The 24,033-nt window shown below is 39.3% G+C and overlaps 1 protein-coding gene and 1 pseudogene across 5 annotated transcripts; one reads left to right on the top strand and one right to left on the bottom strand.

Annotated features, from left to right (window-relative positions):
• Positions 1 to 3,745, bottom strand: part of LOC101022418 — a 59,414-nt pseudogene extending 55,669 nt beyond the window's left edge.
• Positions 3,504 to 23,708, top strand: ASNS (asparagine synthetase (glutamine-hydrolyzing)). Of its 5 annotated transcripts, none has more exons than XM_021936006.2 (13): positions 3,504 to 3,687; positions 6,088 to 6,123; positions 6,728 to 6,999; positions 11,386 to 11,623; positions 16,459 to 16,644; positions 16,904 to 17,005; positions 17,450 to 17,577; positions 19,028 to 19,154; positions 20,400 to 20,506; positions 21,177 to 21,277; positions 22,507 to 22,588; positions 22,685 to 22,840; positions 23,367 to 23,708. In XM_021936006.2, the coding sequence occupies exons 3-13, from the start codon at positions 6,751 to 6,753 to the stop codon at positions 23,574 to 23,576; spliced, it is 1,686 nt and encodes a 561-aa protein (XP_021791698.1). In that variant the 5' UTR covers positions 3,504 to 3,687; positions 6,088 to 6,123; positions 6,728 to 6,750; the 3' UTR covers positions 23,577 to 23,708. The 5 variants fall into 5 exon arrangements, with proteins under 5 accessions (XP_021791698.1, XP_009201621.1, XP_009201620.1 ...); XM_009203356.3 differs by lacking the exon at positions 3,504 to 3,687 and adding an exon at positions 3,771 to 3,997; XM_009203355.4 differs by lacking the exon at positions 3,504 to 3,687 and adding an exon at positions 4,024 to 4,361.
• The last annotated feature ends 325 nt before the right edge of the window (positions 23,709 to 24,033 follow it).

Here is a 24,033-nt window from a genome sequence, read left to right as displayed (position 1 = left end):
GAGCCCTCTTATCCTTCTTCCACACACACTGTGCCAAACACAGAACCTGGCCCATTTCCCCGACGTCTTGACTCTGGCTCTCAGACTGCCCCAAGTTATTGGAGGCTCTGCCCTCTCTGACGGCGCCAGTCCACATTCATGCTTGGTTTTCCTCCTTTACTGGACCACCATGATGCCCATCCATCTTTTCTTTTTCCCCTCATTAACTCTGATATTTGTCTGTTATTTTCAAGTCCACCCTCACACCATCCCAAACCCTTCAGTACCTGCAGAAGATGAGCCTCCTGCTTTTTATGGAAAACAGGGGCCTATAAGTATGAACTCTCCTAAAACTTGTAAACCCTTCTCTGCATTCCTTTTCCCCTCTCTGCTCTGCTTTTCTCCACAGCACTTATTTATCATCATCGACATACTTAGCTTATAAATCTTGTATGTTGGTTAACATTAGGCATCAACTTGATTGGATTGAGAGCTGCCTAGAGTATTGTTCCTGAGTGTGTTTGTGAGGGTGTTGCCAGAGGAGACTGACATTTGAGTTGGTGGACTGGGAAGGAAGACCTACCCTCAAGGTGGCTGGGCACCAGCCAGTCAGCTGCCAGAGCAGCTAGAACAAAGCAGGCTGAAGAAGGTGGGATAACCTTGCTAGCTGAGGCTTCTGGCTTAGAAGCCTCTTTTTTTCTTCTTCCCGTGCAGTAAGCTTGCTTCCGTTCCTCCTGCCTTTGGACATCAGACTCCAGGTTCTTCCGCCTTTGGACTCTAGGACTTGCAACAGCGGCTTCCCTGAGGCTGTCATGCCCTCAGCCTCATACTGAAGGTTGCACTGCTGGCTTCCCTGGTTTTGAGGCTTTTCGACTTGGACTGAGCCAAATGAATATATACATAATCCATGTTTAATTGTGGGACTTTGCCTTGTAATCGTGTGAGACAATTCTCTCTAATAAACTCCCTTTTACATATATGTGTATCCTATTGGTTCTGATCCTCTGGAGAACCCTAATACATCTTGTTTATTTTTTCTCCGCTGCCTTCTCCTCTTCTAGGCTTACCTAGACCACCACCATTCCTTCCCCCTTTCCTATTCTAAAGTAAAAGTTGTTTTTTCTCACTTAATGCATGGTATTCTGCCCATTTCCCATGGCTTCCCTCAGTCCTGCTCTGTTTATTTTTCTTGCTCTCTTAAGAGGAAATTCCTGCCTCTTCCTTGGCTTTTTCCAATTGGTCTGCGTACTGGTTTCTGTTGTTCTCAGAGACACACTGAGACGTTTCACGTCTCACTGTCACTTCTTCGAAGGGCTCTCTCTACCCGGTCTGCCTGCTGAGCAACCTCTTGGGGAGACATGGGTACTCCTGAGTCATTGAACTTGAGCTGTTTGGTGTTGGCATGTTAATTTATCTTCTTACACCACTTCCCACTTCCTTAACGTCAAAAGATAAGAATAATTATTATTTTCCATGGTTGATGTGAAGAGTACAAATAACTTATACAAAACGCATTGCAGTTAGGAGAGAATAAATGGCAGTGAATGCCCTTATTAATGTTATTCTATCAGTATCAGCTCAGATACCATCTGTTCTGTGTGTTCGACTCTGAATCATATCTAGTTCTTCCCTGGGTTCAGTGTGCTCTTTTCTTAACTGCTTTAAAACAGTAATTATTCTGATTCTAATTAGTGATCCTTCTCAGTAAAATTTTACGTTTTTAGATCTCTTTCTCCCACCCCTGCCCCAGCCTTAGCAGTATTTTCTTATTTCTTTTTTGTGGGTACAGGTTAAATCACTGGTCTTCTTTTACTTGTGGCTAAATAAATGTTTTGCTGGAAGAGTAAAGAGTTCCCAGTTCCATGAGATCTATAGTTCTACAAAATGAATATACACATAATCCATGTAAATATTTCACTTTTAAAACAATTTTTAAATATTTAGATAAAATTTAATTTGTGCATGTGTGTATGTGTGTGAGACCAGAGATGGCGCGGGGGGGGGGGGTCTCACTATGTTGAGCAGGCTACTCTTGAACTCCTGGCCTCAAGCCACCCTCTTGCCTTGGCCTTCCAAAGTGCTGGAATTGCAGGCGTGAACCATTGCACCCAAACTCACTTTTTGTTTTTGTCTCACGCATCCGTGTGAAGAGACCACCAAACAGGCTTTGTGTGAGCAACAAGGCTGTTTATTTCACCTGGGTGCAGGCGGGCTGAGTCCGAAAAGAGAGTCAGCAAAGGGTGGTGGATTATCATTAGTTCTTACAGGTTTTGGGATAGGTGGTGGAGTCAGGAGCAATGGTTTGCGGGCAGATCTCACAAAGTACATTGGTGGATCTCACAAAGTACATTCTCAAGGGTGGGGAGAATTACAAAGAACCTTCTTAAGGATGGGGGAGAGATTTGTAAAATGTAGATAGAAGACCTACTTTCCCACATTGCTTTCCCACATTACTTTCCCACATTGGTCTCAGGTTTAAAATACATCAATTAGGATACAGCAAAGTCTGTTTGATACTGAAAACTTTCCATCAAGAATGATCCTTAGAACAAGTCATCTCTCATCTTTGCTCTTGCCTGTAACTACTAAGCGACTACTCCATCTTCTGCGCTTAGGGATTTTAAATTGTTGGCATTTTTGATTTAGCCGGGAATGCGTTGTATGGGGATATCAAACCTGCATGCTCCCCGAGCATTGACTGTAGTCTGATCATAGTAGGTCATGCACATATAATTTTACTATTTCTCAATTTATTTCAGTGCTGATGTAATTAGCAAAATACGATTTAAGAGTGTTATGATACTCTTTTAAATCGTGATGTCTTTTCTTCATCAAAGAGATACTTAAAAGCACATAATCATCTTGTGGAGGCAGGCGACAAAATACTTTTTGAGATTCTAAAAGGAATCTTTGTACTTAAAATGTTTAAGGACCACTGATGTATTTTGGCTTCATGTATCAATCAGATTTAGATTTTATTTTATTGTTTTAGAGATGGGGGTCTCCCTTTGCCGCCCAGGCTGGAGTGGAGCTCACCGCAGCCTCAAACTCCTGGGCTCAAGCTATCCCTCTGCCTCAGCCTCCTGAGTTGCTGGGACTACAAGGGTGTGCCACCATTTTTTGTAGAGATGTGATCTCGCTGTGTTTCCCAAGCTGGTCTTGAACTCCTGGTTTCAAGTGATCCTCTTGCCTTGGCTTCTCAACGTGTTGAGATTACAGGCGTGAGCCACCACTCTTGGCCCCGATTTATTAATAGATTTTATAAGGACATTTTAGGCCTCACGCATCAATTTCTTAGAACAAGCTTTTCTCTGCACTGCATACTAAATCAGACGGTAGCGCGACAAATAAACGGTGATGATTTCCCTAAGAACAAATCAAGTACAGAAAACTCCCTAATTGTCAGAACAGCAGGTAGTCTGGACGGATCTCTGAGGCTATCCTTAAACAGGTGCACTGAGACGCAATGTGCTGGAAACAAAAGAGCTCCTCCTTGCGCCCTCCCACCGCCCCACTCAATCCTGCTCCGCCCTGGCCACCCCGCGGCCCCGCCCCTATGCGCGCTGGTTGGTCCTTGCAGGCATGATGAAACTTCCCGCACGCATTACAGGAGCCAGGTCGGTATAAGCGCCCGCAGCCTAGCCGCCCAGCACGCTGTCCGCTGCCCGGCCCCCGCTCACCGTATCTCCTTGACTTGCTTACGCCCAGGTGAGCTGGACCCTTCGCTCCGCGCCGTGCGCCCAGCGCCAGCACCCTCCTCGTGTGCCCTGCGGCTGCTCCGGGAGGAGGGGGAGGAGGATGCGCCCTTAAGCCTGGCACCCGGCAGACGCAGTTCGGGGGCGCCTGCTGATGCTGCGGCTCCTGCGGTAGAGAGGGCGGGGCGGACGCCTAGCGATTGTTGCGCAACTGGCAGGTAGCGGAAGGACCTCTCTGTCCTGGTCCCCTGAGGCATCAAGAGGGAACCACGACCGGGAGGCCGGGCTGCTCCGGAGAGAAGGCAGCGGCGGTCTGAGCCCCTGTAAATGTTACATGTGTACTTTTTTTACTATGTGGCGTCGAAGCCTGTGGACATTTTCGCAGTCCGGGCCCCTGCGGCGGACTGGTCGGAGCGTGCTGGTGGCCAGGGCGCAGTCAGGCGTCGCGTGGTCGTGATCTAGGAAGAAGAGACTCTGGCTTTATTACCGCCTCGGTGTCTGTGCTTTCCCCTTCAACTGCCCCCGTCCTCACCTGGACCCCTCACCTTCCTCCTCCCCTCTCACCCCGCCACCCCTGCCAGTCCCCACCCCTCTCTGTAGACTGCAAGACTTAACAAGTGACTTGCTGAGCAAACCCTGCCGAGAAGAGGTCTGTTTAGGGACACAGGCGGCCAAGTACAGAAAAAGGTAGAAGAACTAGCGTGCCTTTTTCAGTGGATGTCATTTTACAGGGCTGGCTTCAGATGATTGTTATAGCTTTAAATAAAAGGACAGTTTTCTTCTCGGCCGTTGGCCTACATTATTTCTTTACTGTCCATTGCCCTGGGCGCTTGACTAATAATTTAACAGCAGTTTTTTTGTTTTTTTTTTTTAATTTTAAATCATGATTCATAGCATTGCTGTAAGAGTAATTAGAGGTAAAATAGGGCTTGAACTTGTCTGTAGTTGGTTACTTACTGACATCTTAACATAAAAGTAAGGTGAGAGGGTGAAGTTTTAAGTAACGTAAAGTGGAATAGAAATTAAATGCCCTGAAACTGCCATGTCCGGTTCGGTAGGCGCTAGCTACCTGTAGCTGTTGAGCCCTTGAAATGCTGGCTAGTCCTAATTGAGGTGTGTTGTGTTAAATACACTGGATTTTGTCGTTGGAGTAGGAAGAACAGTGTAAAATATCTGCTTGATAATTTTTTATATTGATTACATACATGTTAAAATGATACTATTTGGGACATACTGAGTTAAGTATATTTAAAATTAATTTCACCTTTTTCTTTTAATGGGGCTACTAGTGTATTTAACATTACATACGTGGCTCACATATTTATTGGACAGCACTGCTCTAGAAGTTTAAGAAGAAATAAGAAAAATATTGAGAACAGGTTGCAGTAGTAGGAACTTTGCCCTTCTATAAGACCGATTCCAATAAAAATAATAGGTTATAGTTTTAATTGGACTTTTCCTACTAGAAAAAATAAGTGTACTTTACATGCCCCTTTGTTCTCCCTCTTTCCCCTCCAGTTTAGTGGTTAGCGTGTATTTATTATAGCAGGATTAATACAGGGATTCACTAAGCGGCGTTAAGAAAACTTAGGTAAATGATTCCCTGATGACCACACTTGATTTTCAAAGCACTTTCCTAACCCATTTTTAACTGGTATAGAGTCAAAGGCAGATGGCTTATTAGTAGTCATCTCATTTAAATCTTACGGAATTTTTCCAGTAAATCTCAAATAATTTGTTGTAGGCTATTTGGGCTATTTGGTCAAGTGCATGGAAGGGACAGCATAGGACATGTGGTACTTCATTTCCAAATTGCTTGAGATGATTTTCATTATAACCATGTATTATTTGGTTCTGGTTTTCTGGAAAAGCCAGCTAAACCTTTGGTGCTTTTAGATATAAATGAAATATCACCAAAGGATTGCTCAAAGTGACTTACGCAACTTGAATATATATTTTTTCCTTAGGGTGTTTATCCCAAATTATCTGGGCATTTGCTGCAATTTGCAGTTTTTTTAAAAAAAACCACCAAAATAGTTATTTTTCAAGTTAGAGATGTTTTAATAAAAACAGTCATTTTGAGCTGGCAGCAGCCAAATAAAACAGTGCTTTATTTCACAGTTGAGAATTTGAAATTGGAAAGTAATTAACATATGTGAGGATGACTTACTTGCTTCCTGGCTTATAGGGATGAGCCAAGTTTTTATTAGGGATGTTGTTGCTGTATATGTCCCACCTAATTTGCTTCCTTACTGAACAATGCAACTTTGAGACAGAAATATTTGAGAACATTTTTGTCACTTGGGACATTTTGATAGTGAACATTTTGTATCTTCTATTAACTTAAAATGTTTTATTTGTTATAAAGCCAGGATATCTGATATCAAATTAAATCGTTTTCTTTTCCCTTTAGATTTTCTTCAATCACATCTGAATAAATCACTTAGAGGTAACCTAGACGTAATATGGTGAAATGCTTAAAAGAGCTGTGTATCTTAGTATTACACTTACAGCAGTATGATTTTCTGTTGTATACATTATATTGTACCTGCAGCTAGTTCAGATAAGGAGAGGGCATTTAACTGTCAAGACAACCTGAGAGGAGACTCTAGTAATCTGGAAAGTCTCTTGGATCTTTGAGGGATTTTGGGATGGAGAGAGTGGGGCTGGGATCTCTGGCTAGGCTGGAGCCAGCCTGGATTTGTATCTATATCTTGGAAGCAAACTTAGAATGCAGAGACAGATGTGGCCTAGATGCTGCCAGCTCTAGCCAACCACTAAATCCTAAGGTGGGAGAGATGCAGGCTTTGACTAGGTGCTAAGCTGCTGTAGCCCATTGAATGTAGAGGTCACTATATTTTCTGAATACCTGTAAGTAAATTAAATCATTCTCTACTCCCGTGTGCCTGCCAACCTAATGGGGAATCGCCATAGAAAAGATGGTTTAAATTTTAGTCTTTGAAGTGGTTTATGCATGTTTCTGGAATCAAGATTTAATGCAGACTGGGATTGGATATTGAATATTTTTGATTTACCTGCTTTTATCTCCATAGAGAGCTTATAGCTTCATTGTACCATGTGTGGCATTTGGGCCCTGTTTGGCAGTGACGACTGCCTTTCTGTTCAGTGTCTGAGTGCTATGAAGATTGCACACAGAGGGCCAGATGCATTCCGTTTTGAGAATGTCAATGGATACACCAACTGCTGCTTTGGATTTCACCGATTGGCAGTAGTTGATCCGCTGTTTGGAATGCAGCCAATTCGAGTGAAGAAATATCCGTATTTGTGGCTCTGTTACAATGGTGAAATCTACAACTATAAGAAGGTAAGGAGAAAGAAACCAGATGTCTGGATGTGATTAAACTTAAGAGTTTGTTGGTCACGATGATATTACATATTCTGTATCATGCTTTTTACTTTGCAAGGCACTCTATGTTCGTTATCTCATTTGCTCTAAGTATGTAAATAGGGAACTGATGAATAAAAAGGTGAGTGAAATGACATGGTCACAAAAGAAGTGATAAAAATGAGAATTACAGTTCAGTTTCTTTGACTCTTAGAATTTTTTTCTCCTTCTCCCCAGCTTTTCATTTTGAACAAATTTCTAACATATAGAAAAGAACAGAACAGCGAGCACCTAGATTGAATAGTCATTAATGTTTTGCCATATTTGCTTGAGTTTTCTTTTACACACACACACACAAACACACACACACATACATTTTTGCTGAATCATTTGAGAGTACAGTACAGATATTATGACACTCCTAAATATATAAGCATTTATCTTCTAAGAATAAGGACATTCTTCTACATAACATCAATGTCATTATTAAACCTAAGAGTCCATAATACCACCTAATATCCAGTTTATTCTTAAATGAAATTTCCCTAAGTGTCCCAAGAATTTTTTTTTTTTGAGACAGAGTCTCACTCTGTCACCCAGGCTGGAGTGCAGTGGCACGATCTCAGCTCACTGCAACCTCTGCCTCCCAGGTTCAAGCAATTCTCCTCCCTCAGCCTCCCAAGTAGCTGGGACTACAGACACCTGCCACCATGCCCAGCTAATTTTTTGTATTTTAGTAAAGACGGGGTTTCACCATGTTGCCCAGGGTGGTCTGGAACTCCTGAGCTCAGGCAATCTGCCCACCTTGGCCACTCAAAGTGTTACCAAGAATATCTTTATAGCTGGTTTTTGTTTGTTTTGAGCTGGATTTCATTCAAGGTTCATGCATTTGGTTGTGATGTTTCTTGGTGTTTTTTGAGACTTCTTGATAGATACCCTGTCATGCATTGATAGAGATTTATATCCTAATCACATTTTGGACATTTTTATCTCTGAACAAAAGCTTTTGTCATTGTTTGTTGCCTGCTCATAGGAACACTCTTAATAACAGTCTTCTCGTTTAAAAAGTTTTAAAATAGTTATTCAGGAGATTCCTTTTACACATTTCTTTATTCCTTTATTAAGGACCTACTATGCACCAGACATCATTTTTCTCGGTGATTGGAGATGAAATGGTGAAAAGGAAAGGCAAGAATGGACTTTCCTGCTAGTGGGAGGTGGAAGAAGAGAGTATTACAACTTTTTTCTTTCTGAGTCAAATCAGTGTCACATACGTGAGAATGCTAGGTGGTGGTATGGCATTGTCAGCTTGGCTTTCCCCTTAAATGAAATAGGAAATGCCCTGCTTCACTTGAACAGTGTTGTTTCTTTTCATTAAAAAGTTACAAGAAGTTAAATATTTTGAAAATAATTAATTTCTATTCTGAATTAGCCAAATGTTTCATTTGTAAAAGTAGAGAAGTTTGTTCCATAAGCATCGAAGCTTATTTAGTTGGGGCAGCTAGCAAACTGTCTAATGAACAGAATGTGTATTTTAGGCTTATATAAAGTATTCAAAAATCCCCCCCCAACACCTCCTTTTTGGTAAAAATAAAGTTTACCACTACAATGAAATACAGTCAGAGGTGTGCTGAGAGCAGAGGGAGACTGAATGAAAAACAGGAGAAATGGGGTCAAGGCTAGAGCAAAGAGCAGGCCCTCTCCCTGCAGGGGAGTATCAGGGGCCTGCAGCCAAGTCAGATGACAGCATGACTTCAGGAGGTAAGATTTGAGGGCTTTTATCTAAGATGCAGCATTGGAGTTTGGTTTCAGGGGAGTAGGAAGTGATACATCCATTACCCAAAGGACCCTTCTCCCTTTTAAATAAATTACCTGCAAAGTTTAGGCCAAAGAGGTGGGCAAGGTAGATTTTGGAAGCTGTTGCTTGCTAATATCAGTGAATGCTTTATAGTCACTAACCCTTCAGGCAGTTCAGCCCAGAACAGTCAGCAGAAGACTGTTTCCAGACCCCACCTGCTAGTTACAGATCATCCCTGATAGAGCAGAGAGGGGTGACCAGGTAGTGACTTTACAGTCACTGGAGGCAAAGCCCATTTTTGGACAGTTTGGTGAGGGCTTATAGACAAAAGATTCACAAATGATGGAGTGAGCTGGATGGAGTGTGAAGCATATTTATGGGTCATGCACATACATAATAGGTTTACTTTTTGAAATTTGAAAGCATGTTTTAAGCTTATCTAGGATTTCCACCTGATTTAAACCTCTTCTTTCTCTAATGTCAGCCAAAAACCTGAGTACAAGGTTCAAAAAGGAATACATCCAGGACTTTTCATCCTCATAGTTTGCCAGTGATGGTGGAGAGTGTCAGAATTGGGGAGTAGCCTAATCAAACCTTCCTATTCTGCATGCAGTGGCAGACAGTCCCTTTGCTGTTCCTTTGGGGCATGCAGACTAATAAAGCGCCACCATCATTTTGTCTATAAGTAAGGAGTAGCTTTAATGCTACTGCAGTGGTGGAAGCCCTGGGCATTGTTGTCCACCCCTGGGGACCAGCAGCTTTGTTTTGGATCATGTATCTGTTATTGTGATGTAGCCATTTATTTTTCATGGAATGGTGCCAAATGATGTTTGTCCCTTTGCTTTACATTTTTATAGCTAGGACTTTGAAGCTGAACTGGAGGAACTTCTTAGCCAATACTATCTTCTCAAACCAAAAATTTTTAGTTGCAGAAGACACGTTTTTTAGTGTCATGGCAACCAGGCAACCTGTTATCTTAACTTATATTTAGAGGTTGAGCATCCCTAATCTGAAAATCTGAAATTTGAAATGCTCCAAAATCTGAAACTTTTTGAGCACTGACATGATACTACTGTGCATTTTGATGTCACAGTCAAAATGCAGGTGTAAAACACACAGTTTATTTGGCGTGCCCTAGGAAAAAAAGACCCTCTCAGCCCCCTTCAGCTGCAGTATAACTTTTCTACACATGCCCAGATTTCCCCGTGCAAGCATGCCCACAAAGGGTAATAGAATGGCACATGTGCAAGCTGGACACGCCAATGGCAGGATCCAGGATCCCCACAGATGGGACCTCTGCGCATTACCCATTGTGTATTTTTGCTTATTTTCTGCTCTGTGGTGTTAAGATACTGAAAATGTCAAAAAGACCTGTAGATATTTCTTTGAGCAGCAATGATAAGGAAAAGTAGAAACATAACACAGAAAGTCAAGCTATAGGAGAAATTGGACTGTAGTGTAAAGGTTTAGATTACATGATGAAAATGTGTGATAGAGATATTGAAAGGCTAGAGCTACCTGCATTCATAACAGAACAAGAGGTCATGTCAGTCTATAAAATCAAAGAGAGACTTCCAAGACAGAAGCCGTTGTTAATGAGGCAGATGACTCTGGAGAAACACTTACAAAAGTCATTTGGCCAAGTGCCTCCTCAACCTCAGAGGACCCGCTTCCTAGTTGCTCAGCTGCTTCTGATATTTCTTCTCACCTAAAAAAGGAAAAAAAAAGATACAGTGTACAGTAACCTTTTAATCAAAACACAGCATTGTCGGTGGAGTCTGAAAGCCTGCCATTGTTTGTACAGCTGTTTAACTACTGATACAGGTATTCTGGTGATACTACTATGCTACTTATTATTTTCTTACTGTATTAATGGTAGGTCATATTTTTTACTTACGTATGAGTAAGTGTATAAAAATGATTGTTCTTTAGTAGCATATAAATTCAGTCAGGAATGATGGTCAATGATGGCAAACAGCCACAGATTTTCCACATGGTAGCTGAGATAGTGATACCTTTGCTTTCTGATGGTTCCATGTACACAAACTTTGTTTCATGCACAGAATTATTTGAAATATTATATAAAATTACCTGTAGGCTATGTGTATAAGATATATGAAACATAAATGAATTTCATGTTTAGACTTGGGTCTCATCCCCAAGATATCTCACATATATGCAAATATTCCAAAATCCAAAACACAACACTTCTGGTTCCAAACATTTCAGATAAGGGAGACTCAATCTGAATATATATGTATTACATACATAGTATGTATACAATATGCATTTTCATCCCTCCATAGGTTACTATTCTGGCACATTGCCATTATATTCTGTTTCTCAGACTGCAACTAAAATTTTCATGGGTTCAGCTTTATGTTGAACAGAATTTGCAGATTATGAGTTGAAGCAAACCCTAGTTTGATAATGCTGTGATTCTCCTAAATCACCAAAGTGCATGAAAGGATTATAGAGCTCAGAAATACTGAAGCAACTTGGCAATAAGAAATTATTAGTGAATGTACAAGGAATCTAACATTTTGGTTTTGCTATTGCTTCATAAGATGCAACGCCATTTTGAATTTGAATACCAGACCAACGTGGATGGTGAGATAATCCTTCATCTTTATGACAAAGGAGGAATTGAGCAAACAATTTGTATGTTGGATGGTGTGTTTGCATTTGTTTTACTGGATACTGCCAATAAGAAAGTGTTCCTGGGCAGAGATACATATGGAGTCAGACCTTTGTTTAAAGCAATGACAGAAGATGGATTTTTGGCTGTATGTTCAGAAGCTAAAGGTAATAATAAATTTTTCTATAGACGTTCCTTATTGTCTTGGTTGTATGTTTGCTTTTAAATTACATTTGAAAATCTCTTAGAGAGCAATCCAGAATTTTACAAGTGACTAATTAAGTTATGAGTCTTTAACCTTTTTTTTAAAAAAAACAGAGGAGTTGTACTCTCCTTTTCAGCACTTAAATTCTGTAATACTTGAAGGATGATTCTTTAGTGCAGTCATTTATTTTTTGCTATGCTAATATACTCTACGTCTAGCTTGATCCTAAGTGCAGCTTTAAGTTTTCCTGTGTCATACTATAATGGTAGGGTTGACTCTGCGATTATTGCACTGTGGTACTTTGCTGCAGTTATAGCACAGCAAATAGGATTTCTAAAACAGCTTTGTTGATAATTCACATACCATGTAATTCACCCACTTGAAGTATACAGTTTGGTGGTTTTTAGTGTATTCACAGATGTTGGTAACTGACACTCCAGTCAGTTTTAGAATTGTTTTTCCACCTCAAAAAAAAAAAAAAAAAAAAATCAAATCCTATGCCCTTTAGCTTAGTTTTTGCTGGCAGGATCAACTAGGTTTTTTGTTTTTGTTTTTGTTTTTAGAGATGGGGTCTTGCTCAGTCGCCCAGCCCAGGCTGGAGTGCAGTGTTCTGAACATAGCTTAGTGCAGCCTTGAACTCCTGGGCTCAAGCGATTCTCCCACCTCAGCCTCCCTAGTAGCTAGGAGTATAGGCATGCACCACAACACCCTGCCTCCTGTGCCCTTTAGCTTTGAATTCCATCTCTCCATATCCATTATCTGCACCCCCACAGTTGTAGCCCCAGCAATCACCAATCTTTCTGCCTCTGGATTCCCTATTCTGTATGTTTCATATGAATGGGATTATATATCATATGGGCTTTTGTGACTGGATTCTTTCACTTGGCATAGTGCTTTCAAGATTTGTCTATGCCGTAACATGTATCAGTACTTGCTTTTTATGGCCAAATGATACTCCATTACATGGATACACTGCATTTTGTTTATCCACTTGTCAGTTGATGGACATTTAGGACATTGTTTACCCCTTTTGGCTATTACGAATAATGCTGCTATAAACATTGGTATGCAAGATTTTGTGTAGACATTTCTCTTGGGTGTATATCTAGGAGTAGAATTGCTGGCACACATGATAACTATGTTCAGTTGAAGAACTACCAGATTATTTTTCGAAATGGCTGCATTATTTTTTATTCCCTCCAGCAGTGTATTAAAATTTCAGTTTCTCCACATCTTCACAAACACTTACTGTGTGACTTTTTAATTCTAGCCATCCTAGGGTATGTGAAGTGGTATTTCATTGTGATTTTGATTTGTATTTTCCTGTTGACAGTGATGTCCAGCATCTTATCTTATGCTTATTGGCCATTTGTGTATCTTCTTTGGAGAAATATTTGTTCAGATCCTTTGCCATTTTTTTTTCCTGCTAGGGATCATTTTATTTGAAAAACGTAATAGACTTTTTTTTTTTTTGAGCAGTTTTATAAAAAATTGAGAGGAAAATGCAGAGAGTTCACATATGCTCCCCCTCCAGTGCCCCCGCCCAGTTTTCCCAACTCTTAACATCTTGCGTTACTCTGCTACATTTATTAGATTTGATGAACTGATACTTATATATTAACTGAAGTTCATAGTTTATGTAAGGGTTCACTCTTTGTGTTTTATAGATTTTTGGATTTGACAAATGTTTAATGCCATGTACCCACCATTACAGTATTATGTAGAACAGTTTCATTGCCCTAAAATAATCTCCTGTGCTCCACTTATTGATTCCTTCCTGTCCTCTTCCTCCTAAACCCCGCCCCAGTCATTACTGATCTTTTTACTTTCTCTTTCACTTTGCCTTTCCCAGAATGTCATATAATAGTTGTAATCATATAGTATGTAGCCTTTTCAGACTGGCTTCTTTCACCTAGCAGTATACATGTAGGGTTCTTCCATGTTTTTCTCATGGCTTGATAGCTCATTTTTTAAATTGCTGAATAATATTCCATTTGTTTGCATGCGCTGCAGTTTGTTTATCCATTCTTGAATTATACATCTGTAATTGGGTTACTTTGTCTTTTTGTTACTGAATTGTAATAGTTTCTTATGTATTCTAGGTAGAAATCCCTTCTGTTCATCAGGGTTGCAGGATACAAGATCAATATACAAAAATCAATGGTGTTTGACACACTTTAACTGAATGCTACATACTTAAAATGAGCAATCTGAAAATTAAATTAAGAAAGCAACTTCATTTATAATAGCATCAAAAAGAATAAAATACTTAGAAATAAATTTAAGAAGTGTAAAACTTGTATACTGAAAACTATAAAACATTGTTGAAAGAAATGAGAGAAGATCTAAATAAATGGAAAAGTATCCCATGATCATGAATCGAAGGCTTAACATTATTAAGATGGCGGTCCTCCCTAAACTGATTTACAGATTCAACTTGATCCCTATCAGAATCCCAGATGAGTTCTTTGTAAAATCTACAAGCTGGCTCTGAAATTCATATGGAATTGCAAGGGACTAAGAATAGCCAAAACAATCCTTTGAAAATGAGGAACAAAGTAGGAGAACTCATACTTACTGATTTTAAAACTTACTACAAGACAATGGTAATAAGGACAGTATAATACTGGCAGAAGGATAGATGTATAGACGAGTGGGATAGAATTGAGAGTCAGAAATGAACACATACATATATAATCAACTTATTTTTGACAAGGGTGCCAAGAGTATTCAGTGGGGAAAGAAGTTCGAAAACTGGCACAGTGGCAACCAGATATGTAAACATATGCAAAACCTGGAGTTGAACCTTTACCCAACATCATATACAAAAACTATGGATACAAAAAAATGCATCAAATGAATCCATTTTGAACTAATCCACATAAATGTAAGGGCTAAAACTATAAAATCCTGAGAAGCAAACATAGAAGTAAGTTGTCATGACCCTGGATTTGGCAAATCTTTCTTAAATATGAGACCAGAAACAATAATACAAATTGATGAATTGGACTTCATCAAAATTAAACAGTTTTGCACGTCTAAAGGACACCATCAAGAAATGAAAAGACAGCCCACAAGTTGGAAGAACATACTTGCAAATCATGTATAGCACTTTTTGATGGTAAACTTGAGGAAGACATTTATTTTTTATCCCTTACCTACACAGTAGTAACATCCTAAAATCTCTCTCCCTGCCTCTTTTTGCCATTCTTTAAATCCTTTGTTACTTAATTTTCAGATTTAATATTGGCCAAAGCAGGGATAATGAGATCAGTCAAAGGGGTACTTAGGACGCTAGTCAGTGTTTGTACTGATACCGCAACTGGCTTATTTTCAGGCCTTTCTAGTGTGATCAGATGGCAAAGAGCAAGTATATATATGTATGTCAGTTGCCAGGACTGCTGGGCAAGCCTGGTAAAGAGAACAGCGGGGAAAAGCAGCCTCCTACTCCCCTGGGCCGCCTTTGAGCCTGATGATCACTTGATATGGAACTAGAATCACATCCAGTTTACCCTCTGAAATTCCTTGATTGTTGTTTTCTGTATCCTTGACACTGTCCTTTTCCAGACCAAATTATCTCATCTGGAATACTGCAATAGTTTTCCTTTCTCAATGCTTTTAGAATAACCTGTTGAAAACTCATCTGATTATAGTGCTGCCTGCTTAAAACCTTTTAATTACTCCTCATTCCCTGTCTGGGCTGCGTAGCTCACTTGAGCTCTGCTAGCTGGTGAGGGAATCTGGGTCTTTTTTCTGGTATTTGAATTCAGTGCTACACAGGTTACTGGCTGGGTAGACAGTCTCAAATTGTAAATCACGGGTATTCCATGTAGATAGTCTGTTACAATGTACAATAAAACATTGATGTTTGTGTCAAAGATCATGGTGTTGTGAGGTTGGGTACTGTCTGTGAGAATTTATTGAGGAAATTTAAGTTATATGGTTTTATTCACATATAGTGTATAACAACTAGTTAAGGGATAGATGTCTTCTTATCTGACTTTAAAGTAGCTAAGAGTGGATCATTGTACTTGTTAAAGGTCTGGGAACCATGGCTATTTTCTTTTTCTTTTTTTTTGAGATGGAGTCTCGCTCTGTCGCCCAGGCTGGAGTGCAGTGGCCAGATCTCAGCTCACTGCAAGCTCCTCAGCCTCCCAGGTTTACGCCATTCTTCCTCCTGGCTTCAGCCTCCTTGGGATCATAGCGCCGCCACCTCGCCTGCTGTTTTTTTGTATTTTAGTAGAGATGGGGTTTTCACCTCGCGGTTAGCCAGGATGGTCTCGATCTCCTGACCTCGTGGTCCAATCTGCCTTTGCCTCTCCCAAAGTGCTGATTATGGTGCTTGAGCCACTGCTACCGTCAAGCATTTTCTGAAAATAACTCAGTGATGACAAATGACTACCAGATCATCATATAACATTAGGACTCCAGTTCATCCCTTTGCTTCATAAGTATGTCTTTTCCTTTTGTATATATTTGCTTTGGTATAGAAAATAGATTTTCTTGATTAGAAATCTAAGAAGAAGAAATTGAACACTGGAGGTTTTTCTATTTCTTTGAATTACTAAAAGTTAGTGTAATTTGGCAGTATATCCCTATGCCATTATGATCTCTCCAGTAAGTAGACGGTAGGGCTTAGGAAAATAGGAATTTATTTTTCCTATTTTGCTTGTTTAATGGCCATGTGTTTGTATTAAAAAGGGAAAATAAATAGGAATGTAGAGGATGTTAACTAATCGTGACAGTTATTGGGAAGAGTTACCTAATTTGAATAAAGGTATCTTTTTGAATTTGTAGGTCTTGTTACATTGAAACATTCCACGACTCCCTTTTTAAAAGTGGAGCCTTTTCTTCCTGGGCACTATGAAGTTTTGGATTTAAAGCCAAATGGCAAAGTTGCATCTGTGGAAATGGTTAAATATCATCACTGTCGGGATGAACCCCTGCATGCCCTCTATGACAATGTGGACAAACTCTTTCCAGGTAGCAGACACCCATCCACCTATTCCCCATCCTTCTCCAAGGGAAAAACAATTATAAGTTGTACTCTCCCATCATTTGAATGATTTTAGTTTCAAAACCTATTTCCTATTTTGTTTGGAGGGAACACATTACGATTTGGCACACTCCACCATTGAGTAAATACCATCATGATAGATGTTGATGACTGTGTATTTCGTTTCAATAACTGATCCAGCCCAAGATTTTCTGGAGCTGTTTGGTTTACTTGCTGTGTTTATAGGTTTTGAGATAGAAACTGTGAAGAACAACCTCAGGATCCTTTTTAATAATGCTGTAAAGAAACGTTTGATGACAGACAGAAGGATTGGCTGCCTTTTATCAGGTGAAATCAATTAAAAAAACCTAATTATATTTCGTGTGTGTTTAATTGAAATGATTTGTAGTCATCCCTTTTATTTTTACTATAAAATATTTTCTGTATGATTTAATCTTTCCTTCATTATCGGATGGAAACATTTTTTTATAAGCTGCATTTAATAGTCATAGTCATACTCCAACCTGAGTTACAATGTAGCTATGTTACTGGTGTTAAGAGTGAGCCAGTGGATGTTTGGAATTCTGTGTAGTGATTTTTAACCAATTCAAATGCTACTATTATCACAGTTTGTATATTTTTCTCTTACTGAAGTTGATTTCAGCTTATAAAACTTGCGGGTTTTAAATGGTAAAACTATGATCTTGGTGTTTATCAGGAATATACATCTTCTGTCCCTGTCTTATGCAAGGCACATAACTAGGACACTTCCACTTCCTCTTTTGCATGTAGGGGGCTTGGACTCCAGCTTGGTTGCTGCCACCCTGTTGAAGCAGCTGAAAGAGGCCCAAGTACAGTATCCTCTCCAGACATTTGCAATTGGCATGGAAGACAGCCCTGATTTACTGGCTGCTAGAAAGGTAAGGTGCTGTCTCTGTCCCTTGTGTAGTTAGAGTAGACTTATTATTAGAATGGAAATGGAGTCAATAATGGATGATTCTACTTCTGCTGCTGTATTGACTGGGACAATTGTTTTAAATTAAATGTATTAAAATAGAATGAAGTGGCTGTTGAATATGCACTGTGTTGTACACTGTCCTCTGTGTACTTTTATCGGTTATGACCCATACAATTCTCACAAAGACCCTATGATGATAATTATGCTCTTTTGAAAGTAAAGGTATCTGGGCATGGTGGCCTACACCTGTAATCCCAGCACTTTATGAGGCTGAGGGAGGTAGATTACTTGAGGTCAGGAGTTTGAAACCAGCCTGAGCAACATAATGAAACTCCATCTCTACAAAAAATGCAAAAATAGCCAGGCTTGGTGGCGCCTGCCTGTAGTCTTAGCCTCTTGGGTGATAGAGCCTGGGTGATAGAGCAAGACCTTGTCTCAAAAAAAAAAAAAAAAAAGAAAGAAAGTAAAGGCATAAGTCAGGTGCAGTGGCACACACCTGTAGTCCCAGATACTTGGGAGGCAGTGGTGGGATGTCTGAGCTCAGGAGTTCAAATCCAGGCTGGGCAACATAGCAAGACGCCATCTTGAAAAATTTTAAAAAAAGGTTTTTTGTTTGTTCATTTGTTTTTGTAAAAAGAATGTAAAGGCATGGTATCGTGGCTAACACTGCAGGCTTTGGAACCTGACTTGTGATTTGAAATCCTGGCTCTACTCATTGATGTAACAAAAATAATAGTGTCTGCTATGGGGAAATTTTAAGGTGAAATGATATAATTCATGTAAAGTAAGTAGGATAGAACTTAGCATGTAGTAAGTACTTAATGAGTGTTAGCTGTTATTATTATTTTAAAAAGTACTGTATTTAGAATACTGTGGGCAGAGGGCAGCTTGTCTGTATTCAGTGGGCAGGAGACCTAGTTCCCACTATGGAGAACTTTCATAGCATGGATGAGAAAAAGCGCAGTCTCAATGCAAAGTGATCAATGCCGAGAGAATCAAAATAGCCAAGGAAAGTAGAATGAGGGGTGGGGCCATTCTATATAAAAATAACATCCTGGATATAAAATTAGGCATTTCAGAAGGACCAAAAAAGACCAAGCATAGTGTGGGACCATGTTGGAGTAGAGAGAGATGAGGTGGGTTAGGTAAAATAGGGAGGGAGGTGCCAACTGGGAGAATGGCTGAAGCCTTGGCACCAGAGGAGCTGAGGGGAGACGGACTTCCTGGTGGTGGAGTTGAAGCAGGCGAGGAAACAGTGCTGGATGGGGCTTGTATGTGGTGGGCTGTAAAACCATTTTTCTTTTTTTCCCACCATTGTTAATTCATAAAGCTTTGTGAACTCCCGTCCTGTTTGATTTTCAAGGGAAGTTATTTTCTTTAACAAATAAATGGGTATTTCTTTATATAATAAGGTGGCAAATCATATCGGAAGTGAACATTATGAAGTCCTTTTTAACTCTGAGGAAGGCATTCAGGCTCTGGATGAAGTCATATTTTCCTTGGAAACTTACGACATTACAACAGTTCGTGCTTCAGTAGGTAAGGTATTATAATATTATTAAATAAAAAGCTTTTTCTAATACTGAAAAACAGTAAGGTTTAAAAAATTTATTTCAAGCTGTAGTTTAAAAATGTTATTTAAGGATGAATACAAATTAAATCCCTATGTTACTGATTATTTAAGACCACTTAAGAATTCTCTGAATCTCTTTTGGAGTGAAGGGAACAATAAATACATAGTTCAACCTCCACATTGTTGGTATCACTGCTGGTGTTTCCCCAGGGAGCAGATACATATTTTCTGCCCTCTGCCTCCCATTTCTCTTAGAGTTTCTCAGGCTACAGTCTGTATACAGTGAGGCAATAGGTCTATTTGGTAATGCATTTTTGATAAGAAATACTCATTTTACATATATTTTGGTAAATATTCCATCATGCAACTTACCAGTCACTAGCTATCAGTGCTCTGCAAACAATATTAATTTTATTTTGTAGATAATGTATCTACTGAGATTGGAAGTATACCCCAAATTAGACTGATACAATGTTAATGAACCTTTGTATGCTACTGCCTCCCTTGAGAGACTTGCCTTGGAGGGCAAAAATATCTTCGGTATGACGATGGTTTATGACCCTCCAAAACATCACAATAAATAAGCAGATAGACAGGATAGCTCTGGTATTGGATTTCATGGGGCTGGGGTGGGGTTAGGAAAATAAGTGGCTATCACCTCAGCTTTCTAGCTGAGGTGATAATAAAAACAAGGCTGAGAAGAAACACTGGTTTAGAGGGATGTGGTGCAGGACCAAGGAGGCAAGTTTAATAACTTATATAGTCTCCCCAGCTTTATGTGAAATCTGGTAAATGGGGAGTGGCCGGGGGAAAGTACCTAACAAAATTAACACTAAACCACCAAAATGGCTATTCTTATTTTTGTGTCATAATACCACTATGAAAGGCACGATTTTTAGGTATTTGAGTCATTGTTCAGCTTAGCATAGTTTTGAGGTGAACATTCTTGTTCTAAAAACATTAGAATTTTAAAACCTGTTTTTATAAAATGACAGAATGGTTCTGGGTTATTTTATTTTACAGTAGTGCTTTTGGATTAAGTACATATAAATGGCTTGTAAATACAAGGTCATTATTGTGGAAACTACTGTGTACTAATAGGAAGTCCAGTATGGTAGTAACGCTTTCAGTTATTTCCAAAAATCAAATCAAAGGCATTTTTGGTGGAAGGTTATGTTGACATTAAAGTTAATTTCTCTCTCTCATTTAAGGTATGTATTTAATTTCCAAGTATATTCGGAAGAACACAGATAACGTGGTGATCTTCTCTGGAGAAGGATCAGATGAACTTACGCAGGGTTACATATATTTTCACAAGGTAACCACTCTGAAGTGGAGGAATATTCGTGCTATATTAAGAAAACTATGAAATGTTTGACTATTTCTATCATCTTTCAGTATGACAGTAATAGCTTTGAGTATCTCGTGAGGTTACAAAAGGGAACCTGATAATGTTTGCTTTCGATCTCTTGAGGAAGAAAGAAATTTTAATGTGTAAGATGATTTTTATTCTTTAAAACTAGTTACAGCTGGGTATGATGGCTCATGCTTATACCCCCAAGCTGCTAAGGAGGCTGAGGTGGGAGGATCACCTGAACCCAGGAGATTGAGGCTGCAGTGAGCTGTGATTGTGCCACTGCACTCCTGCCTGGTTGACAGAGCAAGATCCTGTCTCTTAAAAAAAAAAAAAAAAGCTAAAAATAAATAAATAAAACTAGTTAAGCTTGAGAATCACCTTTCTGCCATTTCTTAGCATCCTGTGGAATTATGACTGTTGCCCAGTGTGTTCATTTTATTCTAATATTAGCAGTTTGGTAGGAAGGAAGGCATGTTTTGTAAAGCACTGCTTACCTCTGTTCAGTTATTTACTCCCTTCCCTAAATTTGTTTAACTTTTTGTCTTATCCAACTTTAGGATTGGAGAGGGAGAAAGAAAAACTGCTTTGTGTGCCAAAAGCAAAACTCTTGGTGTTTTTGTTTGTGAAATAGGCTCCTTCTCCTGAAGAAGCCGAGGAGGAGAGTGAGAGGCTTCTGAGGGAACTCTATTTGTTTGATGTCCTCCGCGCAGATCGAACTACTGCTGCCCACGGGTAATACTTTTAGAGGCTACTGTAAAACAAAAACAAAAAAACACCAAAAAAAAAAAAAAAGGAAAACCAAAACAAAACAAAAAAAAGCTCAATACCCTGAAAAAATAAAAATCAATAGCTGGTTGGCTATATGTTGCATATAGTTGGCTATATGTTACAAAGTGTGACTTTTATAGAGAAAATGAAGCTGTTTCTTCACTTTGTCCCAAAAGAATTAGGCCACATTTCAAAGTGTTGTTGTGGTATATGGAGAGAAGTCGTCTTCCATAGGTTGTTTGAGTTGGAGTTTTCACCTTTAAAAGGTAAGAACATTCTGCTCACATCTGAACAACCAAGATGGAAGAGGGAAGGCTGCTGCAGCAGCTACTGTTAAGTGTTTTAAAGAGAAGTAAAGATTGTAAACATCATGTGACAAGTACTGAGTGCCCACCATGCCTATTTGGTGCTGTAGTGACCCTGAGGGGATAGGGTAGTGAAGATGCAAGGGGTTTGATTACATTATAATGAGCCAGGTTTCTTTGGTATCATTTCTGGTTGTCTAGAGTTATGTTGAAGAACTGAAGACTTTTACTGTACAGGATAAACAACTGTCATTAAATGTTTTAGTTGCCTCTGCTGAATCACACCTAGATCAGGATATAATTAAACATGGGTTTAGGGAATGAACTGAATCTGGTTATTATCCTCTCTACTTGTCCTAACTAGAGTCACTAGGCTTCAGGAAACCGGTGATATGGAATTTGATGAAATATAGTGGGACTCTGGTTTAAATTGCATATTGTATGTGAATTGTTAATCAGTGGTAAAAAAAAATACTATATTGTCATCACAATTGTTAGAAGAGATGGTCTCACCTAGAAAACACTGAGTAAGAAAGGTTCAGGCAAGGTATTTTCTTAATGATTGGGTCACTCATGATTTGTAACTTTTTCTGCTTTTTGAAATATGCATTCAACTATTCCTAGAAGGGAAGGTAAAAGTAATAGTCTCAGTTAGTTTTACTCCCTTGATGACATGGTATATATATATATATATTATTTTAAATGAAGATTTTTTTTTTTGGTATTTATTCATTAGTGTAGAGCAGTCATTAGGAGGCTGGTATGTGACTGTATGACCTTAACATTTCTTAGGATCTGGTTGAATTGATGGGAAAACTGAATCAGAACCTAAACTGACAGGCACTAAATACCCATTTTAATTTAGATTTTCTTCTTTTCTCCTTTAAGCCTTGAACTGAGAGTCCCGTTTCTAGATCATCGATTTTCTTCCTATTACTTGTCTCTGCCACCAGAAATGAGAACTCCAAAGGTGGGTAAATCAACTCAAGATAAAAACTGTCCATTGCCATCAGATTATGTTTGTAATTTTTAACTGATGCTCCTTTTTTTTTTTTTTCCATATCAGAATGGGATAGAAAAACATCTCCTGAGAGAGACGTTTGAGGAGTCCAATCTGATACCCAAAGAGATTCTCTGGCGACCAAAAGAAGCCTTCAGTGATGGAATAACTTCAGTTAAGAATTCCTGGTTTAAGATTTTACAGGAATACGTTGAACATCAGGTATAATGTCTTTAAAAACGTTTTTAGGGATGTGACAGTTTGGATGCAGAGCTGTCATTGCTGTTCATTCTGTATTTAGTTTGAATGCTTTGTCCCTGTCAGAGAGATTCACAGTCTCTGTAAACACTTATCTCTTTTATAGGAATTACATAAGAATTAAGTAGCATGAAGGATTATAAAGTAGCATCTGGAATTGAAAAAGAGAGGAGACTTACTACTTATCATCACTGATCTTCATTTATCAGATTTTTGGGCACCTGCTGGGTGCCAGATCTTGTTAGGCACAAATGACTAAAACAGAGCCACTACGTATTAAAAATATGCAGATGAGTGTTCTTTAAAAGGCACTGCAGCTATCCATATTATGAATACTTTAGCATTTTCTAAGTGATGGGTGACTCAAAGGGTCTCATACAATTTACGGTCATGTCTTATCTGAATGTTTTCTGTTTTGTGAGACCAGAGTCAACAAGCATTTCCTGCCATTTTAAAAAACTGTTTTGCTCCTATATGCTTATTCTTACAGGTTGATGATGCAATGATGGCAAATGCAGCCCAGAAATTTCCCTTCAATACTCCTAAAACCAAAGAAGGATATTACTACCGTCAAATCTTTGAACGCCATTACCCAGGCCGGGCTGACTGGCTGAGCCATTACTGGATGCCCAAGTGGATCAATGCCACTGACCCTTCTGCCCGCACACTGACCCACTACAAGTCAGCTGCCAAAGCTTAGGTGGTCTTTATGCTGTAATGTGAAAGCGAATATTTCTTGTTGTTGTATGGGGACTATGGGTAGATAGGGGAACAATGAGAGTCAACTCAGGTTAACTTGGGTGTGAAAAAAATAAAAGTCCTAAATCTAAAACATTGCTATAGTCATTTATGTTCATACAGTCTCTTCATAAGAGGTAACTAAACTTTTTTTGCTGTATCACAGTAAAATGGAGGGTAAGCTAGGAAAAGGGAAAAGGATCTGATGTCTGCAAGAACTCACAGCCCTCTCCTGGCAGATCTGCTTTAGATGACATTTGCGTCTTGTACCCATATGGCTTCCTTCCAGTCCTTGCCTCATCTTAGGGACGTCATCAAAGGACTACACTATTTTGGTTCTGCCTACATTCCTAACAGCTGCCTAATTAGACTTGAGACTTGAGTCTTCTATAGGCGTTCATGACAGCTGTATTTTGCAA

This window comes from Papio anubis, chromosome 4 (assembly GCF_008728515.1).
Source record: "Papio anubis isolate 15944 chromosome 4, Panubis1.0, whole genome shotgun sequence".
In the NCBI taxonomy this organism is placed as follows: domain Eukaryota; kingdom Metazoa; phylum Chordata; class Mammalia; order Primates; family Cercopithecidae; genus Papio; species Papio anubis.
Note: the sequence above shows the minus strand (reverse complement) of the source record. Positions and strands in the feature narration are given on the sequence as shown.

Excerpts from the sequence above, each read along its gene's own strand:
- ASNS (XM_021936006.2), top strand. The coding sequence starts at position 6,751 with ATGTGTGGCATTTGGGCCCTGTTTGGCAGTGACGACTGCCTTTCTGTT. Across the intron at positions 7,000-11,385 it reads AAATCTACAACTATAAGAAG|ATGCAACGCCATTTTGAATT; the intron begins GTAAGGAGAAAG and ends TTGCTTCATAAG. Across the intron at positions 17,578-19,027 it reads ATTTACTGGCTGCTAGAAAG|GTGGCAAATCATATCGGAAG; the intron begins GTAAGGTGCTGT and ends TTATATAATAAG.